This window comes from Hylobates moloch, unplaced genomic scaffold (genome assembly GCF_009828535.3).
Source record: "Hylobates moloch isolate HMO894 unplaced genomic scaffold, HMol_V3 SCAFFOLD_15, whole genome shotgun sequence".
In the NCBI taxonomy this organism is placed as follows: Eukaryota; Metazoa; Chordata; class Mammalia; order Primates; family Hylobatidae; genus Hylobates; species Hylobates moloch.
The window spans coordinates 92535000-92554355 of NW_026652290.1; the positions used below are offsets into that span (position 1 = coordinate 92535000).

The following is a 19356-nucleotide window of genomic DNA, read 5'->3' on the forward strand; positions in this document are numbered from 1 at the left end:
ACCTGAGGTCAGGAGTTCGAGACCAGCCTGGTCAACATGGTGAAACCCCGTCTCTACTAAAAATACAAAAATTAGCCAGGCATGGTGGCACACACCTGTAGTCTCAGCTACTCAGGAGGCTGAGTCAGGAGAATCGCTTGAACCTGGGAGGTGGAGGTTGCAGTGAGCCAAGATTATGGCCATTGCACTCCAGCCTGGGTGACAAGAACGAAACTCTGTCTCAAAGTAAGTAAGTAAATAAATAAATAAATAGAACAAACCCAGGTTTCCTGCCCCCAGCCCAGGACAGGTGTGCAACCTGAGGCAAGTATCTCTTCCCCTCACCATGCCTCATCCATAAAATAGGCCACCTCTCAGATAGGCAAATCGAGACACCACAGGACTGCAGAGTCAGCAGCCACCTCAAACCCACCCTTCTGTTGGGCCTGGTCCACCGTAACCATACCCCATATCCCCATATCCTCACCAAGGCCCTACAAGGAAGACGCTACCATTATCCCCATTTTATTTTATCTATTTATTAATTTTTTTGAGGCAGGGTCTCACTCTGTTGCCCAGGCTGGAGTGTAATGGTGCAATCATGGCTCACTGCAGCCTTAACCTACCAGGTTCAAGCGATCCTCCCACCTCAGCCTCCCAAGTAGCTGGGACTACAGGTGCACACCACACCCAGCTAATTTTTTTTTAAGTGCCAGTTTTTTTGTTTGTTTTGTTTTTTGTTTTTGAGACGGAGTTTAGCTCTTGTTGCCCAGGCTGGAGTGCAATGGTGCGATCTTGCCTCACTGCAATCTCTGCCTCCGGGTTTAAGAGATTCTCCTGCCTCAGCCTCCCAAGTAGCTGGGATTATAGGCATGTGCCACCACGCCCGGCTAATTTTGTATTTTTAGTAGAGACGGTTTCTCCATGTTGGTCAGGCTGGTCTGGAACTCCCAACCTCAGCTGATCTGCCTGCCTCCGCCTCCCAAAGTGCTGGGCTTACAGGTGTGAGCCACCGTGCCTGGCATTTTTTTTTTTTTTTTTTTTAAGTAGAGATAGGTCTCCTTATGTTGCCCAGGCTGATCTCAAACTTCTGGGCTCAAGCAATCCTCTCATGTCAGCCTCCCAAGGTGTTAGGATTACAGGTGTGAGCCACCTTGCCCAGCCTATTATCCTCATATTATAGATGAGACCACCAAGGCTCTGAGATGGCAAGCAGCTTGCTCAAAGTCACACAGCCAGCAAGGAGGAAAGCCAGGGCTTAAACACGGGGTCTATCTGATTGCAGACTCCTAACCACTGAGATTGGGCAAGTCCCACAGTGGCACCCAACGGGAGGGGATGAGAAAAGTCACCTCACCTTAACATCCACCACCTTGGTCTCCTTGGCCCAGTCCCACACTGAGAGCATGTGATCATTGGATTCGTCCACTGCACACAGCAGGTTGCCCCCATTCTAAAGAGGAGGAGAGAGGAGGGGGACAGAGGCAAGGGGAGTCAGGGCCCATTCTCCCCCAATCCCCACCAAGGCATTCACCACACAGGCCTGTTTTAAAACCTTCAGGCTGGGCACAGTGGCTCATGCCTGTAATCATAGCACTTTGGGAGGCCTAGGTGGGAGGATTGCTTGAGCCCAGGAGTTTGAGGCCAGCCTAGGCAATATAGGGAGACCCTGTTTCTTAAACAAAACAAATTTAAATATTAAAAAAAAAAAATAAAAAGCCAGGCGTGGTGGCTTACACCTGTAATCCCAGTACTTTGGGAGGCTGAGGCAGGTGGATCACAAGGTCAGGAGTTCAAGACCAGCCTGGCCAGCATAGTTAAACTCTGTCTCTACTAAAAATACAAAAAATTAGCCAGGCGTGGTGGCAGGCGCCTGCAATCCCAGTTACTTGGGAGGCTGAGGCAGGAGAATCGCTTGAACTGGGAGGCAGAGGATGCCGTGAGCCAAGATCGCGCCATTGCACTCCAGCCTAGGCGACAGTGAGAGACTCTGTCTCAAAAAAAAAAAAAAAGACCTTCAAAGGCCCTGGCCATTTCGCAGGAAACACATTAAAATACACCCTCCATTAGAAGCTGTGGAGGCATCTGAAATGGTTTCATACTATGCCTTGAAATGACTCATCCCTAAGAAACTCATCTCATTTGCCCTCAGCTATTGTTTCTCTGCAGCCAGCACCACTAGCCAGGAATTCTTGCTGACATCATCTCATTTGCATTTACATATATATAGAATGACTGATGTAGGTGAAATTCAGCAGTTAACAAAGCTGGTATTATGTTGGGTTTTTTTTTTTTTTTTTTTCGACAGAGCGAGACGGAGTCTCGCTCTGTCGCCCAGGCTGGAGTGCAGTGGCGCAATCTCGACTCACTGCAAGCTCCACCTCCCGGGTTCATGCCATTCTCCTGCCTCAGCCTCCCGAGTAGTTGGGACTACAGGCGCCCGCCACCACGCCCAGCTGATTTTTTTTGTATTTTTTAATAGAGACGGGGTTTCACCGTGTTAGCCAGGATGGTCTCGATCTCCTGACCTCGTGATCCACCCGCCTCAGCCTCCCAAAGTGCTGGGATTACAGGCGTGAGCCACCGCGCCCGGCCTATGTTGGGTTTTTGTTTTTATTTTATTTTATTTTTTTTTTTGGAGACTGAGTCTCACTCTGTTGCGCAGGCTGGAATGCAGTTGCGTGATCTTGGCTCACTGCAACCTCCACCTCCCTGGTTCAAGCGATTCTCCTGTCTCTGCCTCTCAAGTAGCTGGCACATGCCACCACATGCCCTCCTAATTTTTGTATTTTTAGTAGAGACAGGGTTTCACTATGTTGGCCAAGCTGGTCTTGAACTCCTAACCTCTGGTGATACACCCGCTTCCACCTTCCAAAGTGCTGGGATTACAGTCATGAGCCACCTCGCCCGGCCGATGTTGGGCTTTTATACCTTTCATTAAATACAGGTTAATTTTGATTTGGCAAGGTTTTATTTTCTTCTCCACACCTTTGGTAACAATATGGCTTACTCCCACTCCAAGCTCTTAAATGTTTCTTTTGGCCTCAGAAAACTGGTGAGGCGCCAATCCAGTGCTTCTTAAGTATCTGTGCAGGAGACTGGCTGTTTTTCACTCCCGAATCCATTGAAGACCAATATTTTAATCAAATATGATAAAAATGTAAAATACGATTTTTATCTATCTATCTATATGTTTTTTTGAGACAGAGTCTCACTCTGTCCCCCAGTCTGGAGTGCAGTGGTGGGATCTGAGCTCACTGCTACCTCCACCTCCCAGGTTCAAGTGATTCTCCTGCCTCTGCTTCCTGAGCAGCTGGGATTACCACACCCAGCTAATTTTTGAATATTTTTAGTAGAGATGGGGTTTCGCCATGTTGGCCAGGCTGATCTGGAACTCCTGACCTCAAATGATCCACCCATCTTGGCCTCCCAAAGTGCTGGGATTACAGGCATGAACCGCATCTGACTAATTTTTATTTATTTTTTACTTTTTTAAGTCAGGGTCCGGCCATATCGCCCAGGTTGGAGTGTAGTGGCGTGATCACAGTTCACTGCTGCCTCGATTTCCTAGGCTGATTCAATCCTCCCACCTCAGCCTCCCAAGCAGCTGGGAGTACAGGCCCAGGCCCACACTAGTACACCCAGCTAATTAGAATTCTTTTTTTTTTTAGTTGGAGTCTCGCCCTGTCACCCAGGCTGGAGTGCAATGGTGCGATCTCGGCTCACTGCAAACTCCGCCTCCCAGGTTCAAGCGACTGTCTTGCCTCAGCCTCCCGAGTAGCTGGGATTAGAGGCACCCTCCACCATGCCCAGCTAATTTTTTTTTTTTGGTAGAGACGGGTTTCACTACGTTGGCTAGGCTGGTCTCAAACTCCTGACTTCACATGATCCTCCCACCTCAGCCTCCCAAAGTGATGGGATTACAGGCATAAGCCACCATGCCCAGCCAAAATATGATTTTTTTTTTAAAAAAGCCCACAATCACACACTTGGATGTTGTGGTGCTGTCAAATTGCTCTCCAAATTCCTAAAGGCTTACTCTCGCTTTCTGTACTTATCTCTGCCTGGACATGCCAAAACCCGCCTGCAAATGGGCAAGGAGCAGCTGGGCCCTAGGCACTGGGTTTAAAATGCCTGAGAGGGCTGGCCGGGCACGGCCCTCATTGTGACGTCACAGAGGCTGGCCACGCCTCCAGCAGAATTCCCAGCCCTCAACCCAAGGGGCGGGTGAAAAGGTGCGGGCACTTGCCCTCCTTTTCGGGGCGACGGGGCGGGGTTAGGGTGGGCGAAGGACTTACAGATTTGGAGAAGCCCACACAGCACACGGCTCTGTCAAACACCCCCAAGCCCAGCACGTGTAAGGTGGAGAGGGAAACTGAGTCCCAGATGCGCACGTGGGGCGGCAGCGGCTGCAAGGAATAGAGGCTTGTTACCTTGGGGGTGCCAGCTGCTTGTCCCCCACAACTGTGTCCTGCACTCTTTTCTGCTTTCCCCTCCCTTCCATTACCTTCCCTTCCTTAGTGGTGCCCGCCACCTGTCCGGTGGCGATGGTGACCATATCTGGGTGGATGGCCAAGCTGCAGAAAGAAGGGACAGAGAGACCAGGGCTCAGTGGGAGAGAGGAGGCTCACAGCGACCCAGGACATTCATTCCACAAACTGGCTGGTTGAGTTTAGTCAATAAACATGTATTTAGTCAATTAATAGCAGTAAGCGGATGCCCTCCGGCTACGCTGGCTCAGAAGCAAGACTTAGGCCTGGGGTCTCTAACTGAAATGCCAGCAGGACGCACCTCACATAGTGGCCAGGAGAGCACACTTATTTAAGGGGGCTGACACCACCCTGCTCCAACCACCAGGAATTGTCTGGAGTGCCTATTCAGTTTCTTTTTTTTTATTTTAAGAGACGGAGTCTCCCAGCACTTTGGGAGGCCAAGACGGGCGGATCACCTGAGGTCAGGAGTCTGAGACCTGCCTGGCCAACATGGGGAAATCCTGTCTCTACTAAAAGTACAAAAATTAGCTGGGCATGGTGGCGGGCACCTGTAGTTCCAGCTACTCGGGAGGCTGAGGCAGGAGAATCGCTTGAACCCAGGAGGGGAGGTTGCAGTGAGTCGAGATCGTGCCACTGGACTCCAGCCTGGGCGACAGAGTGAGACTAGTTCTCAAATAAAGAAAAAAAAAGAGATGGAGTCTCGCTCTGTACCCCAGGCTAGAGTGCAGTGGCAGGATCATAGCTGACTGCAGCCTCCAACTCCTGGGCTTCAGCGACCCTTCCGCCTTGGCCCTCCAAAGTGCTGGTTTCACAGGCGTGAGCCACCTCGCTGCCCAGATTTTCAAAAGAAGAAAAAGATCCAGGCATTGAGTGAATTCACTGTCTGAATTTTTTTTGAGACAGAGCTTCCTCTTTCACCCAGGCTGGAGTGCGGTGGCTCAATCACAGCTCACTGCAGCCTCGACCTCCTGGGTTCAAGTGATCCTCTCGCCTCAACCTCCTGAGTAGCTGGGACCATAGGGGCTCACCACCACACCCAACTAAAACATCTGAAATATTGAAATATTGATACTCAATCCACAGTTTCCCACTGAATTCAGCCTGAGGGCAGCTGGTGGCTTTGGAGAGGGAGCAAAGGCTTAGCCTTGCCCAACCCCACAGGGCAGCGATGTGAAAAGAGGCCTAGAGGGGCAGGGGCTGGAGCTCCACCTCCGGCCACAGTTCCCTCCCTTCCCCTCCGTCCCACATCTCACCATTTGATGTCATCGTTGTGTCCCAGGTAGTGTCGCTGCCTCTGCTCCTCCACGCTGTATAGCACGGCCACGGAGGCCACAAAGTATGCTATTTCCCCGGTGGGCAGCAAATAAAGGTTGGCCCGGCAGTCTCGGCCACGGTAGCCATAGCTGGAGCCACCCAGGGGCCGGTTAAGGAATGTGTTTTTTTGTTTTATTTATTTATTTATTTATTTATTTATTTATTTATTTGAGACGGAGTCTCACTCTGTCGCCCAGGCTGGAGTGCAGTGGCGCGATCTCAGCTCACTGCAAGCTCCGCTTCCTGGGTTCACACCATTCTCCTGCCTCAGCCTCCCGAGTAGCTGGGGCTACAGGCACATGCCACCACGCCCGGCTAATTTTTTGTATTTTTAGTAGAGACGGGGTTTCACCATTTTAGCCAGGATGGTCTCAATCTCCTGACCTCGTGATCCACCCGCCTCGCCCTCCCAAAGTGCTGGGAGCCACGGCGCCCGGCCTATTTATTTTTCTTTTTTTTGAGATGCAGTCTCACTCTGTCTCCAGGCAGGAGTGCAGTGGCACAGTGTCAGCTCACTGCAACCTCCGACTCCCTGGTTCAAGCGATTCTCCTGCCTCAGCCTCCTGAGTATCTGGGATTACAGACACATGCCACCACGCCCAGCTAATTTTTGTACTTTTAGTAGAGACGGGGTTTCACCATGTTGACCAGGATGGTCTCAATCTCCTGACCTCATGATCTGCCTGCCTTGGCCTCTCAAAGTGCTGGGATTACAGGCGTGAGCCACTGCACCCGGCCTGTTTTGTTTTTTTAAGACAGAGTCTGTCGCCCGGGCTGGAGTGCAGTGGCATGATCCCAGCTCACTGCAACCTCTGCCTCCCATGTTCAAGCAATTTTCCTGTCTCAGCCTCCCAAGTAGCTGGAACTACAGGCAGATGCCACCATGCCAGGCTAATTTTTGTATTTTTAGTAGAGATGGGGTTTCACCATATTGGTCAGGTGGTCTCCGACTCCTGACCTCAGGTGATCCACCCACCTTGGTCTCCCAAAGTGCTGGGATTAGAGGCTTGAGCCACTGGCGCCCAGCCAAGGAATGTATTTTGCATCATACACACTGGCTGAGGACCAGACTCAACAAAGTCATTGGAATGAGGTTTTTCTGTTTCCACTCTCACCCCTGTAGTGGGCTGATGGTCCCCTCCCACTCCAAAAAAAAATGTCTGTTTCCTTTTTTTTTTTTTGAGATGGAGTTTCGCTCTTGTTGCCCAGGCTGGAATGCAATGGTGTGATCTCGGCTCACGGCAAACTCCGCCTCCCAGGTTCAAGGGATTCTTCTGCCTCAGCCTCCAGAGTAGCTGGGATTATAGGCATGCGCCAGAATGCCTGGCTAATTTTGTATTTTTAGTAGAGACAGGGTTTCTCCATGTTGGTCAGGCTGGTCTTGAACTCCCAACCTCAGGTGATCTGCCCATCTCGGCCTCCCAAAGTGCTGGGATTATAGGCAGAGCCACCACGTCCGGGCTATGTCTGTTTCTTAATCCGCACAACTTGCAAATGTGACCTTACAAGGAAATGAGGTCTTTGCAGATATAATTATAGATCTCAAGATGAGATCATCCTGGATTATCAGAGTGGCCCCTAAATCCGATCACGAGTGTCCTTATAAACGACAGAAGAGGCAGCCTCAATCTCCTGGGCTTAAGTGATCTTCTTGCCTCCCGTTCCCAAATAGCTGAGACTACAGGCATGCACCACCACGCCTAGCAAATTTTTTGTATATTTTTGGTAAAGATGCAGTCTCGTCATGTTGCCCAGGCTGGTCTCAAATTCCTGGGCTCAAGCAATCCACTTGTGTTGGCCTCCTAAAGTGCTGGGATTACAGGCATGAGCCAATGCATGCAGCCTGCCTGGCTAATTAAAAAAAAAAAATTTTGTAGAGATGGGATCTCGCTTTGTTGTCCAGGCTGATAGTTATCTGGTTTATTTGTTAACTGCTCATATTCCCCAATAAGACTGTGAGTTCCATGGTGGCTGAGATTGGGCTGTTTTTTTTCATTTCTGTATCTGCTATTTTATTTCCTGTAGAGACGAGGTCTTGCTATGTTGCTCAGGCTGGTTTCAAACTCCTGGCTTCAAGCGATCCACCCACCTCGGCCTCTCAACGTGCTGAGTTAGTATTTTATCAATCCCTGTGCATGGGGCACATACTATGAGCTCAGTACCTTTACACATTATTTCACAGGTCTATGAACCTGAGATCATGAAATTCATTTTTCAGAGTCAAGGCGACTTTTCCAGGGTCACACAGCCAGCTACGGGCTGGACTGGGGTTTGAACCCATCTCTGTCAGACTGCAGAGCCCGGGTTCCCAGCCATTCCTAACTCTTTGTTGCTCAAATGCACCAATCCCACTCTGGCCACGTAGCCCTTGAACGTGCTGTGCTTTTTTTGTGTGTTGCCCAGGCAGGTCTCAAACTCCTGGCCTCAAACGATCCTCCCAAAGTCCTGGGATTACAGGCCTGAGCTGCCTTGACGGCCTTTCTATTTCCTCCTGAGGGGATGGGAGCACTGAGGAGATTCCAGCAAAAGGATACACCCAGTCCAGCTTGAGCCGGCAAGAAGGCAGCTCTGAGCGTGTGTCCAGGCTGTAGGTGGGTGCCAGCTCGTCTGGGATCATCATGGGCACAGGGCGGCCCCTCAGGAACATTTTCACGGAGCCATCCTCTGCCAGGACACCCCCAGAGGTCAGGCACTGACACCAGCCCCATCCCTATTCCCTCTCCTCTTCCAGCTTTATTTATTTATTTTTTTAAAGGCAGGGAAACTGAGGCCAGAGAGGCAAAGACCCAGTAGCCAGGACTCCTGACCTCTGGCTCCAGCCTGTCACCCCAGCAAGCAAGCTTCCACCAAGCCCTTCCCCATCTCCCCACTCACCCACACTGAAGATAACTTCTTTGGTTTTGCTGTCAGGAAAGGACAAAGAAAAAAAAAGGTCTTAGTAGTCAGTTCACAACAGGGGAGAAACCGCTCCTTCACCCCCACCGCTCCCCAGAGGTCTCCGATGAAAACTGGGCCGAGTAAGGGGCAGAGCGCTGCCTCTCTGCAGGCCGTGTGCTTTGCTCGGTTGATCTTGCAGAGCCTAAGACACAGGCCCAGAGAGGCAGTGATCGCCAAAGATCACACAGCACGAAGTGGCAGGGACGCGATCCTGGAAGAAGGGAGTCACCAAGGACCCTTCTCTCCTTATCAGCAAGGTGCTCCCCAACGCCCCCCACCCGCAGTTCCCCCAGCACCCCAAACGTCAAGCAGCAGGAGAAGCGGGGAGAGTTTAAAGGAAGGGGCGTGTCCCCACGCCGGCCTGGGTCCCAGGGGATGGGGGAAACCTGAGATCTAAGCCCCGGGAGCGCGGAGAGGAGATGGGGGGTGGTCTGCGAAAGGGTCTCACCCAGCTCCAAAGCTACTCATGGCGGCTGCTGGCGGAGCTTCGGGGCCGGGGGTGGAGCCGGGACCGGCTCTGCAGCTTCCGGCCATGGGAGGCGCCCGGGCCGCCGCGCCCCTGCCCCGCCCTCCACGGCCGCCCCTGGAGCCAGAGGGTCCCACTGGGTCACACATCCCGGGCTGTGGACTCCCGATCCCAGGTTCTTTCAGGGTGGGTGGGGGAGAGTGGTTGAGAACATGGACTCGGGAGCGCGCCTGCTTGAGTTAAAACCCCAGTTCTGCTAATTCCTAGCAGTGTATACAGGTCGTCCAACCTCTGCCTCGGTTTCCTCATTTAAAAAAATGGGGATAATAAGAGTACCCGGCAGGGCGCGGTGGCTCACGCCTGTAATCCCAGCACTTTGGGAGGCCGAAGCGGGCAGATCACCTGAGGTTAGGAGTTCAAGACCAGCCTGGACAACGTGGTGAAACCCCGTCTCTACTAAAAATACAAAACTTAGCCTGGAGTGGTGGCTGGCGCCTGTAATCCCAGCTACTTGGGAGGCTGAGGCAGGAAAATCATTCGAACTCGGGAGGCGGAGGTTACTGTGAGCTGAGATTGTGCCATTGCACTCCAGCCTGGGCAACGAGAGCAAGACTCCATCTCAAAATAAATAAATAAATAAATAAATAAAAGTACCCACACCTCCCGGGGGTAGTTGCGAAGATGAAATTGGTTAATTATTGGAAAGTGCCTGGAGTATACATAACGCTGTATTTGTGTTTGCTATGTTTGAGCAGAGTTGAAATGTGCAGCTTTTGACCTTGGTCTTGCCCTTGCGTGGCCGCCTAGCTCTGACCACACCCACTGCACCATAACTCCAGCCTTAGGGTGATTTTCGTTTTGTTTTGTTTTGGTTTTGATACAGGGTGTCGCTCTGTCGACCAGGCTGGAGTGCAATGGCGTGATCATGGCTCACTGAAACCTCGAACTTCCTAGGCTCAAGTGATCCTCCTGCCGCAGCCTCCCAAGTAGCTGGGTCTACAAGCGCAGGCCAGCACGCCCGGCTATTTTCTTTCTCTCTTTTTTTGTTTTTTTGTTTGTTTGTTTAATGGAGTCTTGCTCTGTCACCAGGCTGGAGTGCAGTGGTGCGATCTCGGCTCACTGCAACCTCCGCCTCCCAGGTTGAGGTGATTCTCCTGCCTCAGCCTCCCGAGTACCCGGGACTACAGGCACGCGCCACCACGTGGCACGTTTTGTATACAGCTAGTTTTTGTATTATTAATAGAGAGAAGGTTTCACCATGTTGGCCAGGATGGTCTCGATCTCTTGACCTTGTGATCCACCCGCCTAGGCCTCCCAAAGTGCTGGGATTACAGGCGTGAGCCACCGCGCCAGTCCTAATTTATTTTCATTTTTAGTAAAGACGAGGGCTCGCTATTTTGCCTAGCCTGGTCTCGAACTCCTGAGCTCAAGCGATGATTCCCGCCTCCGCCTCCCAAACTGCTAGAATTATAGCCTTAGGTTTTGAGTCGGTCCAGATCTTCAGTATGGCTCCGCCACTGGAGTTGACCACGCCTATTATTCTGATCTCAACCACCTCCTCCCTTCTGACCCTGTCCCTGGGTTGACTCCATTGCTTGAGAATTGACTGCTACCTCCTGCCAACGCTCCTTCTCCGGCCCGCCAGGCATTCTGATTACGTCCATTTTCACGTATTACTTATGTGAGTATCTTCGAGGCCTCCAAGTTGGCTCCACCTCTTGGCACTTGATCACGCCCCTACGGCCCCGCCTAACCTTTAAACCACGCCCTTTTCCACCTGGCAGTGCCCCCTGATTTTGATGTCTAGGCTTCTGGAATCTGGAATGCCTCCACCTGGTCTCAGCCTCTGTTACTCCGTACCCCAGATTTTAATTTTGCCCAGGCGAACACTCTGGCTGCACCCTTGAATTCCTCAGACTACCTCTTTCCTTGCAGAAACTCTGTGGCTGCCGCCTTGACTTCATCCCTGAAACTCAACGGGGCCTCTCCTGTACTTTAATAACCACGCCCATAAGCCAAGCTCCTCCCTGACTTCCTCATCCAGTAGACCTGACCGTCCAGCTCCCAAAAACTCTGGCCACGCCCCTTAATATTGACTCCGCCTTCCTAGACCTTCCACTGTTACTGTGCCACCTCAAGATTGGTCCCTCCAAGGCTCTGGCACTGTCCCCGCTTTTGAACTAGCTAGCCCCACTCTAGGTTACGACCTCGTGGCCTGGGGCATGACTATATTTCTCGACCATTTCCTCCCTATCTCTTTCTGCGGCTTGACGCCGCCCCAGTCCTTACCCTTCCTTTTTGGCGCTACAGTTGCTGCTGGAGGATGTGGTCCGGCTGCGGGGGTCCTCGCGGCGCACCGAGGCGAGGCGCTCTGGTGACAAGTAGCGGCGGACACTGCTAAAAGAGAGCGCACAGTTGGGGGCAGAGCCTTCGAGGCCAGCAGGCGAGTGCCGTGAGCAAGCGAGATCCTCCCTGCACCCTCTGCTGCTGGAGCTCAGGCAAACAAACCACTTCTGTCTCCCACGAGGTCTTGGAAGAGGCTGGCGGTCCCGGCCTTGTGCCTTACCTGCGCCCGGAGGTCGCCTCCTTCTTGGGAGAGGATGGGGACGTGGCATAGCCACCCACGCGCCGCGGGGGTCCCGAGCCATTAAGGGGCGTCCTGGTGGGAAGGCCTTTCAAGAGCTGACACACTGGAGGGATGGGGTTAGGGACAGAAGAGGGTGAGTATGAGGACCAGGCCCCGGTCCTCCCCATCCCACCCCTCCAGTCTAACGGGGATACCCGAGGCAGTGGTGCCTAAGCGCGGAGGCGCCCGGCCCTTGGGGGTGCCCCGCGCGCGCAGCGCCGCTCCCTGTTCTTCGCACGCCCGCAGGCGACGCAGAGCATCCGCCAGCGCCGCCTTTAGGACCGCCAACTCGTCTTCCTGTAACTGCAGCCGCTGCTCCAGCGCCGACACGCGGTCGTCCACTTCCATACCGCTCGTGCCCGACAAATTGTCATCTGGAAGACGGGGGAGTGCCGGCTGCAGGGCCACCCAGGAGCTCCAGTGCCCAAGGGGTCCCTCCTGCCTTCCTGGGTCTAAGCGGGGGGCCAGCCACGCCCCTTTCCTGTCTCGCTACCTGGGGCTGGGACACTTGGACATGGGCCAAGGAAGAGGACTCTGAAGGGGGAAGGAAATCCCCACAGCTCTCCAACCCATCCCCACACTCCTCTCTGCCGCAGCGCGCTGGCCGTGTGACCTTGGGGAAGTCCCTTCCCTCTTATTTTCTAAGAGTCTGTGAACCCAGGAGCCTCTCGCTCTGGCTTTAAGATTCTATGACTAAGACGTGACCAGGCGCGGTGGCTCACGCCTGTAACCCCAGCACTTTGGGAGGCCGAGGCGGGCGTATCACGTCAGGAGATCCAGACCACCCTGGCCAACATGGTGAAACCCTGTCTCTACTAAAATACAAAAAAAAAAAAAAATTAGCCGGGCTTGGTGGCGCATGCCTGTAGTCCCAGCTACTCCGGAGGCTGAGACAGGGGAATCACTTGAACCCGGGGGGTCGGAGGTTGCCGTGAGCCAAGATCGCGCCACTGCACTCCAGCCTGGCGACGGAGCGAGACTCCGTCTCAAAAAAAAAAAAAAAAAAAGATTCTATGATTCTATGACTAAGACGTTAAGTATCTATGAGTGATAAGAGCATTTGCAAAATGACACCAACCTACTCCTAATGACACTAAAGTTCCAGAATTGATCCCCAACATCCTCCAACGAAGATTCTGTTATGAATACCAACGTCTCTTCGCTGTTTCTAAGACTTTGCAAGCCAAAAGTTCATGCCTAGCCTCTCCATTTCCCCTCCTCTCCTCACTGTGGGGTTCGACCCTAGAGCCAGCTGCAAAGACAGAGCTTCGGCGGCCCCTGGCGGCGGATTTGGGGATTGCAGGCAGCGCATCGCAGACCCAGAAGACCCAAGGGAGATGCAGACCGGATTGACAACCAAACTCTTCCCCAACAGGCATTCCTCTTTTCTGTTCCCCTTCTTTATTCGCCTCTGTACCCCGCGCCCCAGATTTGGCTCTCCAGCCTATGGGTGCAGCCAAAATGACTCCCCGAGTGGCCCCCCCAACCCTGCTCATTTTTCCAAAGTGGAAGGGGCGGAGACCCAAGTGGCCCCTCTTCCCCTTTTCCCCCAGAATACTCATACCCAGACTCATTGCTGACCACAACCAAGGAAGCCCTGGTTCCCAGCCTGGTGGAAGTAAAGATGGTAGCTTAGACGGGGACAGGGCGTGGAGCTCGCCCCTGCCATCCCGCGTCCACAGGCCGCGCAGCTGGCCCTCTGGGCTCCGCAGTGCAGCCGCCGCTCCTCCCTCCTTCCCCTCGTAGTCCAATCGCCTGCCGAGGCTTGCCCGCCCTGCCCCCCACTCAGCGCCTCCCAGGTCCGGTGCCTGGACCTGCAGAGGGAGGTGGGAGCCTCCTGAGGTCAGAAGGAGTGAGCCGTCAGAACTTAGAACTCGTAACGGGGGAAACCTCTAGGGGTCTTGTTGGCATCACGTTTTGCAGACGGGAAACTAAGGAAGGAGGCTAGTGGGAGGGTGCAGAGACACGCCAAATATCACTCAGCCAGTAGGTGGGGGCGGGGGACCCAATGACCTCCTGTGCTCAGCCTGGTCCTACCTACCATTAATAATACGACCAGAAAAATGGCATCTGTTACTGTGAGCTTACATGTGCCAGGCACTGCTCACGCAAAACACTTAGCACGTTCCTGGCTCATGTTGATGCTCGATAAATCCAGAATAGGATTAAGTATTTTTATGATACCTAATGCTTTTGGCAACTCTAGTAGTTGTAGTAGCATAATCCATTTTAGGAGGAGAGGAAGAGGAAGGGTACTGAAGCCCAGAAAGGTGACATTACTTGTTATATGGACACACAGCCGTTCAATGGAAGAACCCATACTCAACAGGAATGGCCACCCTGTCATTCTGGCTCTTAGAGGGACAGAGGAGGACAAAATAAGCATTCTGGGTCCCCTGCCAATTCCAGTGGTCCCTGGCACTAAGGTGTGTGCCCAGAGGACTGAACCTCCAAACTGAGTTAAATAGAGGTGCTTTCATCTTGACCCTTCTGCCCCACTCAGAGCGGCCAGCTGCACTGTCAGGCCTTGGCCAGCCCATCCTACCAACCCCCACACCTCCACCATCCCCACCCCTGTGACTCAAGCCCTCTGCTCCCTCCTGACCATCCCCCCATCCTCAGCTCTTTTTCCCAGAGACCAGGCCTCACTTCCCACTTTTCCCTCCCAACTCCCCTCTTCTCCTATCTCCCCTCACCTGAGCCCGACACCCACAGTGGCCCTTCTGGTATCACACCCATTTGTCTAGGGAGAAGGGATGGTGCTAATGCATGGGAGGGCCAGGGCCAGAGGATTTGGGAGGTATCCTGGAAGCAAAGTCCTCTGGCCGTCCCTTTCCAGTCCCACACTCTGCCCTCAACTCAACACCAAATCTACCCCCACCCCCTCTGTCTGTCCCCCTGCTATGGAGATAGGGGAGCATTCCAGAAGCTTGAGGGGAGAGAGAAAGGGCAGACTTCCAGGCCCAATCGACCCCCAGGCCGTTCCCCCTTCCAATCCCGGGTTCCTTCGGGTTCTGCCCCCTTCTCTCCTCTCCGTCTAGCCACCTCGAGAGTAGAGGAGGATCCAAGTGGATGGGGGGCTGGGATCTAGGTTTTGGGGACCAGGGACCTTGCTTTTGGGTCAGGGTCCTGCTGAGGGAGAGAAAAGGGGGATCTTCAGCAAGGGAGGGGGATGGGGACTTGGAAGGAGGAGGTTGGGGCAAGAAGAGATGGGTCCAGCCTTGGGCGGGGCCAAGGTCGGAACTGAGAAGGGGTCTCACCGTTGCAGTATTGCAGCAGCGAGGACGTGTCGTACAGGCCGCAGAAGGCCGGGCCGCGCTCCGCCATCGCCCCACCACAGCCACCGCCGGCCCCCCCGGTCCCAGCCCGGGCCCGGTCCCCCCCACCAGGCCCTGCCTCCCGTTGCCATAGCAACGCCCTTCGTTCCAGCATCCCTAGCTCAGCTCGCCTGGCATCAGGCGGCCGGCGCCGGGCCCGGCGCTGGGGTCATCCCCAGGATGCCCAGAAAGGGGGGTCGGGACACCCCCTGCCAAGCCCCCCAACCCAATCCTCGGGCCAGGATTGGCTGCGCCCGGATCCCCCTAGGTACCGTCTGGTCCCGCCCACAACCGGAGTGTAGTCTCTCTAGACCCCCCTCCTCGCCCGTTCAGAACCAATGAGAGCCTGTTGCGCAGGGCCCTCCACCAATAGGGATGCAGAGGGATTGGAAGGGGCAGGGCCTTTCCTGCTTTCAGCCTGAAGCGCAGCCCCGGGCTCCGGGAGGAGGGTGGTGTGGAGGAAGACGCTCCACTATCCCCAAAACCTCTTCAGACTTTCATTGGATTTTCCAAAAGCCCCCTCCTTAAGGCCAGGGCCCGACCTTAGAGCCCCAAACCTGCCCAGGGAGCTCTTGTTTATTACATCTAGGCCCACCCTCAGGCTCGTAGCCCCACCCCCAGAATCTTGCGGGTGCTAAAGTTTTATTCCTACCCACAGAATCATTAGCACCGCCCCTTGAACCTCCAAGGGTTTATAGTATAGTACGTCTCCAGAGCTCTGGACAGGACCTTCTTATAGGATTAGCTCTGCCCTCGGAATTTAAATCCCTCCCCTCGCGGTCTGTTAGTCCCTCCCTAACTTTCCCCACCACTCTGTCTGCGGCCCCAGGCCCTTAGCTCCGCCCTTAGAGCCGTGGCCTCCCACAACCGCATTATCCAGTCCGGGCTTTGGCGCAGGCCCGGTTGTGAGGCTTGGACTAGCCCGCGTGTCAGGCAGAGATGGCTCGAAAGTTGTGGGGGAAAAGGGGAGGGTAGAAAACCCGACAATGGATTTCAAGAATATTGGACCGCCTTCTTCAAGTCTCCAACGAGGGTAAACACCTAGAGTAGAGGCAGGAGAAGTGAAGTCTAGAGCCGAAAAAGAATTCCCCCTGGACACAGAGACGAACAGTAGAAGCTTTGGAACCAGATTGACCTGGGTTTGAATCCTCACTCCTCCACTTTCTGGTTTCGTGATCCTAAAGCTCCATTTCCACTTCCGCATCCGGAAAGTGGGGGCTCATAATCGCGCTTGCCTCATTCACTCATTCAAAAATGTTTACTGAGTGCCTAATGGGCCAGGCTCTGTTCTAGGTGCTGAAGTTTCTGGAGTGACCAAGTGAACCTGTTTCCTCTCATGTATCGTTCATTTAATGGAAGAGGTCAACAATCATACACAAAATAAGTAACAATACCTAACGTTTAATCAGCAGTCACTATGGGCAAAGCACTCAGTTATCCTCACCAAATGCCCTATTTTGTTGTTGTTCTTGTTGTTTGCTTGTTTGTTTGTTTTTGAGACGGAGTCTTGCTCTGTCGCCCAGGCTGGAGTGCAGTGGCGCGATCTCGGCTCACTGCCATCTCTGCCTCCCGGGTTCAAGCAATTCTCCTGACTCAGCCTTCGGAGCAGCTGGGACTACAGGCACCTGCCACCATGCCCAGCTAATTTTTGTATTTTTAGTAGAGTTGGGGTTTCACCATGTTGGCCAGAATGGTCTTGATCTCTTGACCTCGTGATCCTCCCGCCTCGTCTTCCCAAAGTGCTGGGATTACAGGCGTGAGCCACCGCGTCCGGCCTATTTTTTTATATTTTAAAAATATTTTGTACAGAGGAGCTCTTGCTATATTGCCAAAGCTGGTCGCAAACTCCTGGCGTCAAGTGATCCTTCGGCCTGGGCCTGCCAAAGTGCTGGAATAATAGATGTGTCTCACTCACTCTTGCCCTGGCTGTAATGCAGTGGCATGATCTTGGCTCACTGCAACCTCCACCTCCCAGATCCAAGCGATTCTCGTGCCTCAGCCTCCCCAGCAGCTGGAATTACAAGTGTGCACCACCATGGCTGGCTAATTTTTGTATTTTTAGTAGACACAGAGTTTCACCATATTGGCCAAGCTGGTCTCTAACTCCTGACCTCAAGTGATCCTACTGCCTCAGCCTCCCAAAATATTGGGATTACAGGTGTGAGCCACCGCACCCAGCAAAAGTCCTATTTTAATCACCATTTTAGAGATGACAATACAGAAACAGCATGGCAATGACTCAACCTGTTAATCCCCAGCACTTTCGAAGGCCAAAGAAGGGGGATTGTAGGGGTGCGAGATCAGCCTGGGCAACAAAGCAAGACCCTGTGGCTACAAAACAAAATTTCTTTCCTTTTTTTTTTTTTCTTTTGAGATAGAGTCTTGCTCTTGTCGCCCAGGCTGTAGTGCAATGGCACGATCTTGGCTCACTGCAACCTCTGCTTCCCAGGTTCAAGCAATTCTCCAGCTTTAGCCTCTCGAGTAGCTGTGATTACAGGCATCCGCCACCATGCCTGGCTAATTTTCTTGTATTTTTATTTTTATTTATTTATTTATTTATTTTTGGGATGAAGTCTCGGTCTGTTGCCCAGGCTGGAGTGCAGTGGTGCGATCTCGGCTCATGACAACCTCCGCCTCCCAGGTTCAAGCGATTCTCCTGCCTCAGCCTCCCAAGTAGCTGGGACTACAGGCTCGCACCACAGTGCCTGGCTAATTTTTGTATTTTTAGTAGAGACGAGGTTTCACTATGTTGGCCACGCTGGTCTGGAACTCCTGACCTCATGATCCGCCCACGCCGGCCTCCCAAAGTGCTGGGATTACGGGTGTGAGCCATCACACCCGGCGAAAACAAAATTTATTATCAGCCGGGCATGGTATTGCAAGCCTGTAGTTCCAGCTACTTGGAAGGCTGAGGTGGGAGGATCACTTGAGCCCAGGAGGTCAAGACTGCAGCAAGCTATGATCGTGCCACTGAACTCCAGCCTGGGCAACAGAGCAAGAAGGTGTACAGACAGGACAATATAATAAAAAACAGAGCAGGAGGCTCATTTAGAGACCGTAGATCCAGGGCAGTTACCTCTGAGGAAATGACATTTGAGCTGACATGTGAAAAACAAGAAGAGTTGGACGCAGTGGCTCACGCCTGTAATCCCAGCAGTTTGGGAGGCCGAGGCAGGCAGATCACCTGAGGTCAGGAGTTCGAGACCAGCCTGGCCAACACGGTGAAACCTTGTTTCTACTAAAAATACAAAAATTAGCTAGGCATAGTGGTGCGCGCCTGTAATCCCAGCTACTCGGGAGGCTGAGGCAGGAGAATTGCTTGAACCAGGGAGGTGAAGCTTGCAGTGAGCAGAGACCACACCATTGCACTCCAGCCTGGGTGACACAATGAGACTCCATTTCACAAAAAAAGAAAGAACAGAAAAAAAAAAAAGAAAGAAAGAAAGAAAAAGAAAAACAAGAAGGAAGCAGTTATGCCTGGAGTTGGGAGGCAGGGGATTTCTAGGTAGAGGAAACAGCAAGTGCAAAAGTCCCGAGGTTGGTTTGAGTTTAGCATATTCCTGAGGCAACCAGAAGGTTGATGACAATGAAGCTGTGGAGAGAGATGGGAAGGGGGGGATGCGAGGCCAGGGAGGATATGGGCCTTGCATATCTTGCAGGGCCTCAAAGGCTGGGGGAAGACTTTGGCAGTTGGTCACTGTATCCTCCACAAACCACAGTGAGGTCACAGATATAAATTATATATGAGTGGCCAGGCCACGCTTGTAATCCCAGCATTTTGGGAGGCCGAGATGGGTGGATCACTTGAGGTCAGGAGTTCGAGACCAGCCTGGCCAATGTGGCAAAACCCCATCTCTACTAAAAGTACAAAAATTAGCCAGGCATAGTGGTGCATGCCTGTAATCCCAGCTACTCAGAAGGCTGAGACAGGAGAATTGCTTGAACCCTGGAGGCAGAGGTTGCACTGAGCCAAGATGGTGCCCCTGGACTCCAGCCTGGGCGACAGAGCAACACTCTGTCTCAAAAAAGAAAAAAAAATTATACATGAGTACAATGCGTAGCACACAATGAGGCATCAATGATGGGCCGGGCATGGTGGCATGTGTTTGCAGTCCCAGCTACTCGAGAGGCTAAGGTGGGAGGATCTATTGAGCTCACGAGTTCGGGCTGTAGTCCACTATGGCAATTGGGTGTCTGCACTCAGTTCAGCATCAATACGGCTAC

The 19356-nt window shown here is 52.9% G+C and overlaps 1 protein-coding gene across 6 annotated transcripts in view; it reads right to left on the bottom strand.

The window, feature by feature from the left end:
* The window catches only part of EML2 (EMAP like 2), a 36895-nt gene extending 21465 nt beyond the window's left edge, over positions 1-15430 (bottom strand). The window contains exons 1-10 of one of the 6 annotated variants that reach the window (XR_009209983.1): positions 15076-15398; positions 11971-12189; positions 11756-11879; positions 11479-11586; positions 8661-8689; positions 8321-8450; positions 5726-5875; positions 4487-4556; positions 4278-4388; positions 1337-1432 (exon numbers count right to left, since the gene is read on the bottom strand). Coding sequence is in view for 5 of the 6 variants with exons in the window: in XM_032177128.2 (XP_032033019.1) it covers positions 1337-1432; positions 4278-4388; positions 4487-4556; positions 5726-5875; positions 8321-8450; positions 8661-8689; positions 11479-11586; positions 11756-11879; positions 11971-12189; positions 15076-15247 (1209 nt within the window). In the remaining variant the exon portion in view is untranslated. Of the gene's footprint in view, positions 1-1336; positions 1433-4277; positions 4389-4486; positions 4557-5725; positions 5876-8320; positions 8451-8660; positions 8690-9171; positions 9216-11478; positions 11587-11755; positions 11880-11970; positions 12190-13379; positions 14345-15075 lie in introns of those variants that run through there. The other 5 variants (XM_032177129.2, XM_032177128.2, XM_032177132.2 and 2 more) reach the window with 5 other exon arrangements.
* Positions 15431-19356: the final 3926 nt, after the last annotated feature.